At 35.2% G+C, this 13106-nt stretch overlaps 1 protein-coding gene across 1 annotated transcript in view; it reads left to right on the top strand.

Annotated features, from left to right (window-relative positions):
• Positions 1 to 12763, top strand: part of kmt2cb (lysine (K)-specific methyltransferase 2Cb) — a 130796-nt gene extending 118033 nt beyond the window's left edge. Inside the window, 7 exon segments of the mRNA XM_058760987.1 lie at positions 161 to 297; positions 390 to 520; positions 5337 to 5508; positions 7032 to 7148; positions 7249 to 7322; positions 8143 to 8251; positions 10829 to 12763. Of these exon segments, the coding sequence (XP_058616970.1) occupies positions 161 to 297; positions 390 to 520; positions 5337 to 5508; positions 7032 to 7148; positions 7249 to 7322; positions 8143 to 8251; positions 10829 to 10921 (833 nt within the window). The 3' untranslated portion in view covers positions 10922 to 12763.
• Positions 12764 to 13106: the final 343 nt, after the last annotated feature.

The raw sequence follows: 13106 nt of genomic DNA, 5'->3' as shown, positions 1-13106 counted from the left end.
TATCCACATGCACCCGATATATTTATTGCAGCTTTTTGAAGTTTGATAATTACACTATGCCAAATCATTTAAATTTCAGTGTGATTGTGTAGCTCTCATTTAAACCAGTTAAAAATAATCTTACTAGTCCTACCTTTTTCTATTTGTTTGTGTGCTCTAGGAGTCTGGGACAAGGTTCTTGTGCCCGTGGCTGAGAGGAGGGCTGAGACGGGCATGCTGAGACTCTTCCCCATCTATCTGAAGGGAGAGGACCTGTTTGGGCTCACCATCTCGGCAGTCACCCGCATTGCTGAATCGGTAAGTACAATCAATCTTAGTATCACTCACTGTATATTGAAAAGTGAGATGTCCAGTTATGTGCAGTTTGTTGATTTGTCACTGTGTTGTAGCTGCCGGGTGTGGAGGCATGCTCGAGGTATCGATTCCGTTATGGACGTAATCCCATGTTGGTGCTTCCACTGTCCATCAATCCATCTGGCTGCGCTCGTTCTGAGTTGCAGACGTACCCCCATCATGAGAGGTCAGTAGCTGCATGTTGAAAAAAGAGTGTTTTCAGTAGTGTGAAAAATGAAGGTATGGTCACATCAACAAAATTACATGAGCAAAAACAGTTTTTGAGTCTTAATTTGACCTTCTACAAATAAATGCTTTAAAAGGTCCTAAAATGTTAAATGTTGCATGCACTGCAAAGAATAAATGTGACCCTGGACGACAAAAGCAATCTTAAGTGTAAATTTTTTATACATTTATACATCATACAAGATTTAAATAAATCTGAATAAATAAGCTTTCCATTGATGTATGGGTTGTTAGGATAGGACAATATTTGGCCGAGATACAACTATTTGAAAATCTGGAATCTGAGGGTGCAAAAAAATCAAAATATTGAGAAAATCGCCTTTAAAATTGTCCAAATGAAGTTCTTAGCAATGCATATTACTAATCAAAAATTAAGTTTTGATACATTTACGGTAAGAAATGTACAAAATATCTTCATGGAACATGCTCTTTACTTAATATCCTAATGATTTTTGGCATAAAAGAAAAATGGATAATTTTGACCCATACGATGTATTTTTGGCTACAAATATACCCCAGCGACTCAAGACTGGTTTTGTGGTCCAGGGTCACAAATATCTTAATCAGTATTTTTGTCTTGTTTTCTAGTTCAAATATCTGAACAAGCAGGGGTGCACATAAGTGGTCCGCATGCGCAACCAAAATTAAAAATGCGCTGTGTAAATAAGTTCTGACAGCGCATTTGCGTACCGACATGGTTGACAGCTGTTAATGCACAATTACCATTTTAGATCAACAAACTGTACTGTATAAGATTTCTATCCAAACTGAAAGCATAATCTAGGCTACCCGCTGCCGTTTTCAAAGCAAAACTGTCTGTGACATTTCATTCACTGACGCAATTCCATCAGCTGCGCTAAACCCGGAAGCGCATAAATACATAATTGCCGGCAACCCGCCAAAATAAAAGCTGGCTGATTTTACGTTTGAAAATGATGAAAATTAAAATAAAAAATATAGCTGCATGCAGCGATTACCGGGGCCAAGCCCTGTTTGGACATTTTTGGCCTGTTTGAACGTTGGGACTTTATTTGGATACTTTTAAACATTGCACATGGTTTCCATGGTTAAACACTTAACACATGGTTAAACACTTGCTACACATTGAATTTGTATAGAATCTTCAAAGCTATGGCCTTTTGATTTACACAGATTCTGAAGCTCCATAATTCAAGTGACTCAACTCAAAATTAAGATTTTGTGTATAAATATGTACTATTTAATAAGCTTAGATGAGATCATACTTTGAAAAGCACAACATCTGGAAAAGAAGCAACTTCAGCATCATTTCTTGCCACAGCAAATATGCTGGTCTGGACATGTGTGACACTGGATTCAAACCCATGACCCAACGGTTCGAGAAACAGTGGCTTAGCAGAGCGCGCCACTCAGTTGACGCACTTTTACTGGGCTGCAGAGGAAAGGTTTAGATGTGAGAATGAGCTCCCCAATATAGTTCTTTAGCATTTTAACCAGCGTAATATGCAAAGTTAATTTAATTGTAATGCAGCTTATGGTTAACTTGATAGCTGAAGAGTCACATTAAATAGTATGGTAACTGGTTAGCCTGTAACTTATTAGCATGCTAAGCTTTCAAGCAAAAGACGACAAACACGGGCACAGTCAACTTTCGAGAGGTATTTCTCGGGAACGGTAGTGAATATCAAAAATCTGTTCAGTCATTTCTGTGTGGCTCAGTCCAAAGATCGTATGATCAGATTTTGGACAAAATTTAACAAAATTTGTAGGAAGAGTAGCAATAAAACTGTTTTTCATTTACTTCAATATGGCTGACAGGCACATGGAAAATGACAAATGAGACCGCATCAGAATCGCATAACCAAGGGAATGAAATTATATTAAAACAATATCATTTGAACAATGTTTTCAAAAGTTATAAGAGTTTTTGCAATAATCATTATATCTCTGGAACCCTAGGTGGCGCAAAATTGATATCTTCAGATTCACCATGACCCAAGGAATCCATAGACACAGCGTTTATAATTTTCTGATTGACTGTTAAAAGCATTTTTGGTATCTCACGACCCATAGGTGGCACTGTTCCCAACTTTGGCATGGACCCTCAGATTATGGTGTTGATGAAGCATACCAAGTTTCGTTTCGATTGATCAAAGTTTGGCCGAGATACAGCCTCTGAACCAATTTTGGGTCAACCTTGTTACGTTCACAATATCATAACTTTCTTTTCACTAGTTGTTAAAAAATTCTGTTCAGTCATTTCTGCACAGCTCAGTCCAAAGATCATCTGAGCCAATTTTGGGAAGAATTGGATCAATTTTGAAGGAGTAGTAGCGAAAAGACAGAATACTGTACTTTTCAAAATGGCCGCTACTGTAATGGGTGGAGTCTTAATATAAGCTATTGAATGTGATCAGCATGAAGAGAGCAATCAGGTGTACTAAGTTTCATTTTTCTAGAATTAGGGGTTCAGGAGTTATTACCATTTCAATGTTGAGTTTTTGAACTGGTGGTGGCACTATAGAGTTGGTCCTAGAGACCCCAAAGTTGGTCAGATCACTATTCACGGCCATCACTACAAATTAATCCAAAGTTATAAGCAAATATGTGCATTTTTGGTATCTCACGACCCATAGGTGGCGCTGTTCCCAACTTTGGCATGAACCCTCAGATCATGGTGTTGATGAAGTGTACCAAGTTTCATTTCGATTGATCAACGTTTGGCCGAGATACAGCCTCTGAATCAATTTTGGGTTGACTTCAAGTTCACAACATCACAACTTTTGAACAAAGATGAATAAAAAAAATCTGTTTAGTCATGTCTGTTCGGCTCAGTCCAATGATCATCTAAGCCAATTTTCAGAAGAATTGGATTCATTTTGAAAGAGTAGTAGCAAAAAGACAGAATACTGTACTTTTCACTAATCATGGCCACCACTACAAGTGTGCCAATTTTCATCATTTTCCTATGTTCCCTTCATTGGCAGCCATAGACTCCCATAGGCCAAGAAGAAGAAATTAGACAAACAAGGTCCAAAATTCGGCATGACCCAAGGAATCCATAGACATGAATATTATAATTTTCTGATTGACTGTTCAAAAGTTATAAGCAAAATTAGCATTTTTGGTATCTCACGACCCATAGGTGGCACTGTTCCCAACTTTGGCATGGACCCTCAGATCATGGTGTTGATGAAGCAAACCAAGTTTAGTTTTGATAGATCAAAATTTGGCCGAGATACAGCCTCTGAACCAATTTTGGGTCGACTTTATACCAAGCATACCAAGTTTCGTTTCAATTGATCAAACTTTGTTCGAGATACAGCCTCTGAAATAATTTTGGGTCGACCTCGTTAACTTCACAGCAAAATAACTTTTTTTTTTCACTAGACGGTCAAAACATTCTGTTCAGTCATTTCTGTGCAGCTCAGTCTGAAGATCATCTGAGCCAAATTTGGGAAGAATTGGACAGATTTTGAAGGAGGAGTAGCAATAAAACTGTTTTTCATTTAATTCAATATGGCTGACAGGTACATTAATGGAAAATGACAAATGAGACATCGTCAGAATCGGCATAATCCAGGGAACAAAATGACATAAAAATGACACATTTTGGACAACATTTTCAAAAGTTCAAAAGCTTCAAAAGTGCTTTTGCAAGAATTGTTATAGCTCTGGAGCACTAGGTGGCGCTGTCTTCATTTTTCCGGTGTACCTCAATGACATCGGGTTCATGATCCCTACCGATTTTTGTGCAGATATGTCAAATGGTTCAAAAGATAAAGCAATTTATGACAAAATTGATATCATTTGATTCGGCATGACCCAAGGAATCCATAGACATGAATATTATATTTTTCTGACTGACTGTTCAAACGTTATAAGCAAAAATGTGAATTTTTGGTATGTCACGACCCATAGGTGGCGCTGTTAACCATAACTGGTCAAACATTCTCATATGAGAACCAGGCTGAAAAACGTATGTGCACCCCTGTAAACAGGATACATTTAATTAAGATGCAAAATGAAGATGGTTAAAGCCTTGTTTTATGAAAAAAAAAAAATTGAGTTTATGCTTTAAGCAAGAATATCTGTCAGTTGGGTATGAAAATTTGGTGATTTTCTGACCCCCATCAGAAGATTTATTCTTGCTTTAATCATAAATCAATTTAATCATTTTTATCGGTTTCTCAGAATACAAGAGTTCTTATCTTCTGTCACTTTGCTTTTCATTCTATCTTCTTTAGAAAATTGCTCTTGAAAACAAGACACAAATGTAGAGGAAGAACATCATGTTTTTACAATATGATCAGAAGAGACAATAAAAGTTATTCCCATATTATAGTTTAAGCTATTTTAATTGAAAATTAATCTGATTGAAGTTGTATTTTCAAACTGTTGCTAATACATCTCTAGGCCTTTACATTTAGAGAACATATCGATGTATTGTTCCCATTTATTACTTATTATGTTTCTTTATTTATATTATTTGTTACATTAATTGGTTTTAAAATAGTATTACAAAGTCTTAAATTTACCTTCATAAAACCTGCAGAAACTCTGGAAAACTGGTCAAACATTGTCATTATCAATAGCATAGATATATGAAGCACTGCTCACACAGAAGTCACTTTCAAACTGAGCAGCTTTCTGTTGTCAGTATGGCAAATTTGTGTGAATATGAACACAATCTGTTGAACAACAATAAACGTGACCACACCTTTACATTTTGAGGAACAGAAATAATGTTTTCTTTCTCTGTCATTGTCTTCTCACAGGCTGAAGATCCTCTCCGTGTGGTCCAGAACATCTCACTGCATCCAGAACTCAACGGTGGCGGAGAGAGGATCATCTCACAGCAAGCACTTTGTGCACTCAAAGTCATCTCAGTACCGCCGACTGACCACCGACTGGAAGACAAATGTGTATCTGGCACACTCTCGCATCCAGGTGAGTCCATGCGCACGACATGTTTGATCATCTCACCGTCTGATGCATATTGGCAAAAGCTGACTGAAATGGCCAGGTTCAATCAGACTGACTGAAAAGGAAAAGGTTTAAGGCATTCAGATAGGCCTTGAAATACTCAGTGTGCCTTGAGTGATTACAGTTTCTGTCATTCCTTAAGAGGATCTTAATGAAAAATGTCTCTTTTAAGCCTGTGTTATTGGCATTCCTCCCTCTGGCACAGTTGTGTGGTCATCTAAAAGAGCCACAGCTGATCCAGTGTCACTTCCAGTTCCCTGCCGAGCTTTTTAAAACCACACAGGCATAAAAACAGCTAAATCACTGAGACATATCTGATGTCTCATTCTGTCAGCTGTACAAACCTGTGTCTGTTGATTGAAGCAGTGTAGAATGCAAAGTACATCTGGCCCAGATCACATTTGTCTCCACCAAAAAGAAAAATATATTTTTCATATGGAAATGAAGTGATTCTCATTAGACTGCCATTAATGTACTGTAAAAATAAAATAAAATGTGGGACAAAAATTTGTTCTGGCGGCCGCCAAAAAATTTTCGATACAGGAAAAACCCTGACAACATACTTTGAGAAACTTTGCAAGTATAAGTCAACTTATTCTACTAACCCTAAACCTACCCTACTGAGAGTTAGTAGACATGTAGTTGCAAATTAATGAGAATTAGTTGACATATAGTTACAAAGTTACTTATAGTTAGTAGAATGTCTAAAGTGGACTATCGAAATAGTGTAACCTATAATTTTATTTATTTTGTTTTGACAATTGGCCAGAAAATGTGGATAATAGTTATAAAAATAACATCATGATGCAAAATAATCACACATTTAAATATATACACACACATACTGTATATCATTTTGTTCTCCTTAACAGAGATGTTCTTAACAGATTTTCATAGGATTCATGTTTCTTTATGCTCAGGCAGAATTACAAGTCTTTCGGTAAAATCATATTTTTGGGACAAATTTATTACTAGAAGTGAGCTAAACCTGACAAACCTCTTTATCATTTGTAAAATTTACATGAAAATAAAGTTTATAAAAATGCACAAAGCTTTCTGTTAGGGTTTGTAGAGTATATATTGTTTAGAACTAGCTATATACAAAAACAATGAAATACAAAAAGTCTATGAAATGTCCTAAGTAAACAAGTGAAATAGCCAAGTAAATGTGTGTATACCTACTTATTCATATGTTTGAGGACAAATTTGTACCAAGAAATGAACTAAACCTGACGAAACCTCTTTTTGGGAATGTCCTCGTTTGTTAAAAGGAAACTAATTCTAAATAAACTAAATAAAAGTATAAAAATAAAGCCAGAGAAAAAATGCAGAAAGTGCTCAGCTTTAGCTTATGGTATTTATATGTAGCTGTACATAAAAACAACGCAAGTCTATGGAATGTACCCACTAAACGTGTGTGTGTGTGTGTGAGTGTGAGAGCTCTAGCCTTGGATGTGGTACATGTCTAATGTGTCTTGTGTCTGCAGGGTCTTGGGCTGTTTGCAGCGCGCGACATTGAGAAGCAGACCATGGTGATTGAATACATGGGGGATATTCTGCGTGCTGAGGTGGCCATGAGGAAAGAGCTGCTGTACAAGGCTAAGGTAAAGGTCGCTCAGCCACTGAGGGAACAGCCCTGGGAATAGTTACCTTGACTTGCTGTCGAAATGCGTTTGTCTAAATCTGTGTGGATTTCTCCCACAGAACCGCCCAGTGTACATGTTCCGCATCGACAGCGAGCGAGTTATCGATGCAACCCGGTCTGGAAGCCCTGCAAGGTAAGAAATGAACTTAGCTTCTCATATCAGCTTTCAAACGTGTACATTACTTAATAATGCACTATGGGCAATGTCAGATCTGACATATTGTTATCTTTTCTATCTTTGACACAATTCTGAGCACAATGCTGAACATCTGTGAACTGGTTCAGGATTACTATTTGAGAATACCCTACTGTTCAGAACTTTGGGGTTTTTGAAAAGTCTCTTATGCTCACCAAGGCTACATTTTATTTGATCAAAATACAATAAAATCTGATATTGTGAAATATTATTTCAATTTAATACAATTTATATCTATATTAATATATATTTAAAATGTAATTTATTCCTGTAGTGCAAAGCTGAATTTCCTGCTGCCATTACTTCAGTCTTCAGTGTCACATGATCCTAAAGAAATGCTCAGTCTTTTCTTATTATCAATGTTGAAAACAGTTGTGCATGTTTTCATGTTTTTGTGGAAAGTGTGATTCATATTTTTCAGGATTTAAAAAAAAAATATATATATATTTTTGATGAATAGAAACAAAACAAAACAAAAACATACTGCCCCCAAACTTTTGAACGGTAGTGTATCAAGACAAACCCCCCAAAATGTTAAACTTAAACTTTATCCCACACTAGTTGTGCTATGGTTATTACTGATACCTCATTAATGATACCCCTGCTTTTGCTTTTCTATGAAATTTGAATTACAATTTTATATAGTTAATAACATTGTGCTTGGAAAAAAAATTGCTGCTGAAAAGTTCAAACTGAGTTCTAGGAAATAAGTAGTAATGAAATTAATTAATTAATTTGAATTAAATTTATCCCGTAGGTACATCAATCATTCATGCTCACCAAACTGTGTGGCTGAGGTTGTGACGTTTGAGCGGGGCCACAAGATCATCATCAGTGCCGCCCGCAGGATTGAGAGGGGAGAAGAGGTAAGGAAAGAGGGAATTTATTAAGAATGAACTGCACAACTGAAAGTTACATTTATTTTTATGCACCCTAAATGAAATATGCACATCAGGTAACCTGAAAAATTAGCATTGCAATGCACAGCACAGTTTTGCAGGGCGGTTCTGTGAGATTGATTGCTGCACATATAAAATATATGAAATAACCTCCATTTATAGCATACATGAAATCACTCCATATATAGCAGATATATGCAGGTGGAGCTGGGGAAGGTGGGGGGTTTCTGAAGCGTACTGCAACTGCTACAGCAAGCACTAGCCAAGTATTTGTTGGCTAGTTATGTCAGATTCAGTTAGACCTATTGGACTGTGTCATCTAGAGTTTCATGACAGAACTTTGGATTTATCAGATGGTATTAGAGATTATATATATGTGTATGTATGTGTGTGTGTGTGTATGTATATGTGTGTATATATATATATATATATATATATATATATATATATATATATATATATATATATATATATATATATATATATATATATATATATTAATTAGTGCTGTTAATAGATTAAAAAATTGAATCGCGTTAATCACAGTCATGGGCTGTGATTAATCATGATTAATCGCAAATTTAAAATACTAGGATTTACCTGTAAATGTGTTGAAAAAGAAATGCATGAAACTAGTTTAAGGAAACAGAACCTTTCACACTTCCGCCAGGAATGAGACATAATCATTATTATTCTTTTATCATTATTCTTTTGTTTTTATTCAGCAATTATCAGCCTTTAAACTGGCAATAAAACGTTTACCAAGCCACATCGCTTCAATCCCAGTATACATTTACCCAACTATTATCAAAAGTATTTCTAAATAAATACAACAAAACATTTCTTGCGACCTTACGTGAAGTATTATGACAAAATGCATTATGAAGAAGAATTGGACCTGTTCTGCAGCTGCATTAGAGCTAACATTAGCATCATGCTACATAAGACAATTTATGAGATTAATAGTATACTTTTACTCAGTTGTGGTGCTTAAGATATTATTTGTCATTTAGTGTTTCTATAAAACAAGGGGAAAAAACTAAAAAATAATACTGATAAGATAACAACTACTACGAATTCTACTACAAATAACAATATAAAAACACTAAGGATTAATGAGCTCCTGGGTTCATGAATGTTAATCACGTTGTCTGCATTCGCTTGAATTGATTTGCTAAAATCAAAACCGGGACGATAATAGTTTGCGCATTAGCTCCGCCCACTACCAGAGAAACTGGCAGTTCCTAAAAGCTGAAGAATTCCAAAGGAACTCTGTTATTTTTACAGGAAAATACAACAAAGAATATCTTTTACACACACACACACACACACAAGTAATTTTTTAATTTACTCTCCAGACTAGTATTAATTATCTGATATACAAATAAATATATATATATATATATATATATATATATATATATATATATATATATATATATATATATATATATATATATATATATATATATATATATATATATATATATATATATATATATATATGTGTGTGTGTGTGTGTGTGTGTGTGTGTGTGTGTATGTATGTGTGTATCATACATACATACATACATACATACATATACATATATACATATACATATAGTTCTGTTTCCTTAAAGTAGTTTGTCATGCATTTCTTTTTCAACACATTTACAGGTAAATACTAGTATTTTAAATTTGTAATAAATTGTGATTCATCCATGATTATGATTAATGCAATAATTTTTATCTATTGACAGCACTAATATATATATATATATATATATATATATATATATATATATATATATATATATATATATATGATATAATATAGGATATTTAATTGTTCATAGTCATTTCCACATTTTTGCATTTAGATTTCCTTTACCATTATCTGATGCTCATTTAAAGGGATAATTCACCCAAAAATAATTTACTTACATCCATGTATACAGTTGCTTTAAAGTTGATTTTTAAAACAATAATTGGTTTCACTTTATTTTGATGGTCCCTTTAACACATTCTGTTGACTATAAGTAACGTTGCACCTACATATATGCTAACTCTCATTAGAGTGTTAGTACAGTATAAGTAGACTGGTAGGGTTAGGGTTAGATTAAGTTGACAGTTACTTATAGTCAGTAGATTATCTGTTGGGAGACTATCACTATAAAGAGTTAGCAGATATTAATCAAGCAGCCTACTAATACTCTACTGAGAGTTTGTTGACACGTAAGTGCAAAGTTACTTATTGTCAACAGAATGTTCAAAAGGGACCATCAAAATAGTGTTACCCAATAATTTAATAACACTGTTAAATGACAGTACTGGCCTTCCTACATACTATACTGTGACTGTTCAACATCATTCTGATCCAGACAGCTGAAACGGCCCTTTAAAAAGCACTTTAAAGTGCTCTCGACTACATCGCATAATGCTCTTCTTGATCATATGATGAAATACTGAATAAGGGGAGATTTTTGAAGTGTCGTCTGTCATAAGAACTAGTGCAGTGCTTCTGCTTTGAGATTTGAACCACCTCTGAATGATTTTGTTGCAGCTCTGCTATGATTACAAGCTCACCCTGGTTGCAGATCAGAGCAAGATCCCATGTCACTGTGGAGCCACCAACTGCCGCAAGTGGATAAACTAAACAGTGACACCAACAACAACTCCAGCAGCTCTGAGGTGCCAATTTACCAGAGGAGACATGCAAAGAGGAAGCAGCCAATCCTGGAATTTGTCATAACAGACGATCATTTTTTTTAATGTGCAAAACTAAGAGGAAAACACAACGCGAGAATACAGCATTGTGTGAGAGCCATTCGTATCATTTCTTGACTTGAAAGGAAAAGGTTCCGTTATGTGCATGTGCCATGTGTGTGTGTGTGTGTGTGTGTGTGTGTGTGTGTGTGTGTTTGTCAGCTCGAATGCGTGTGCGTCACACGGGGCAGATTTCACCAGCGAATGAGGACAGAGAATGAGCGCGAGCACTGTGCCGGGTATTGCCTTATAGGTTGATGGAGGGGCAGGCCCATCTGTATGACGAGATCTGTAGAGACTGAACCGTAGAAATCAATGTAGAACATCACTGAATGGAGAATGTACGGAATTGACTTCCGCAAAGGGAAAAAAACATGTTGCACTAAAAAAAAAAAAAAAATGAAAACAAAAACAGAAAAGAAAATGAAAAAAAAAAAAAAAAACTCAAAATACTTGATTCCATGAGTCAGTTTTATCCTAGATATCTCTCATTGTTTAGTGTAAGAAAATAAAGGTGTTTTGTATTTATTACTGTGTGAGTGAATGAATGGGCCTATTTTTAAAAGCGGTTTTATGCCGAACAAAAGGAAGCCCGACTGCGATTCTTGCACGCAGTTTGAGATTCTGTTACATCTGTAAATACCGTGTAAATATAGAGAAATATCGGAATGATTGACCAAATACTACCTTATTCACTACCTTATTCATATTGATGTTCAGATATTTTAGATGTGCCGTTTTGATTTGCTTTTTTCTCCTTTCTTTTCCTCTTCGGAATTATTTAACAAAGACACATCACGATACCACGTGTACACGTGTAATTACAAAACTGTACAGAATTACAAAGGTGATTTCACAAGAAAAGTATTTTCTCTGTTTTTAGGATGTGGTATTTGTAGTGACTTTGTGGTTTATACATTATTGCTGACCATTTTGTTGGTTTTCATTTCATTTTATTCCATTTTATGTTACGGATAGCAGCGACACGGAATTCAAAATCTAGTAAATCAGGTGGGATTGTAGATGTAGGGATAACTGTGAAATGAACTTTAAACCTCACAAACCGATTACGAGATCACAAGCGTAACCTGAGAACAGGCACAAGTAGATCACGCTCATTTTTTTAATAAAGGCTGTCGTATGGATTTTATAAACCTGCAATGTCGTGCAAGAACGAGAAGTTGTTTGATTGAGAAGTTTGCTTGTTGGAGATGATATGAGCGGGAATCGGTGGGAAAGAAGGGTCAGCGTAACTCTCTGAAAATGATGTACATATGAAAAACATATGCTTGTATTAGTTTTATTGATTGAAGTGAAGCATCTGTTAAGAGAGTGCTATTCATTTTGTAGCCAAAAACTGTTTTTCACATTTCACATGCCTTGTTATTTCAATTTGGGAGTTTCTGTGTGCACAATTTCACGTTGGAAAATGGACAGTTTAGACTTTGTATTGTACTGGGCATGGATTTTTTCAAAAGAGTCAGTTGTATATATTTTTTTCTCAATGAACAGCTGTAACAAAATTGTTTCATGGATATTTTCCTTGTCTTGTAAAATACATCAATTTCCTAGTGTTTTTTTCTTTTCTTTTCTTTTCTTTTGCTCTGTATAGTAGTCTAAATTGTTTTCGAAACTGAAGCTTTTTTGAAGTACACAGAGCGATATAGGGTTTGGTATTTGAGGAATTGAATTTACATTTACAAAAAAATAATAAAATATTTTACATCATTAATTGATGCACAACTTCTTTTTCTTCTGGTAATGTCTTGCTATTTTTTAAGTTTTACTTGAAGAAACGAGTTAAAAACGTTATGAATATTTCAGTGTTGTTTCAGAATGATAAATATGAAAAATGCTTGAAATGTAATTTCTCTGGTTAAGATTTTAGGTGATGTGTTGTTTTACTCTGTTCTATAAGACATTTTCACACCAAATGGCACATTAAAAACATTTGGAAACTATTAGGGGTGTCCCCGACTAAGGATTTTCATAGTCGAATCGGACTTTTCGAATCATGCCGATAGTCGACTGATAGTCGAATCATATATTTGGGGGCGGGGCAAAATACATTACCA

This window comes from Onychostoma macrolepis, chromosome 02 (genome assembly GCF_012432095.1).
Source record: "Onychostoma macrolepis isolate SWU-2019 chromosome 02, ASM1243209v1, whole genome shotgun sequence".
Classification (NCBI taxonomy): Eukaryota; Metazoa; Chordata; class Actinopteri; order Cypriniformes; family Cyprinidae; genus Onychostoma; species Onychostoma macrolepis.
This window is presented reverse-complemented; position numbering and strand designations above follow the sequence as displayed.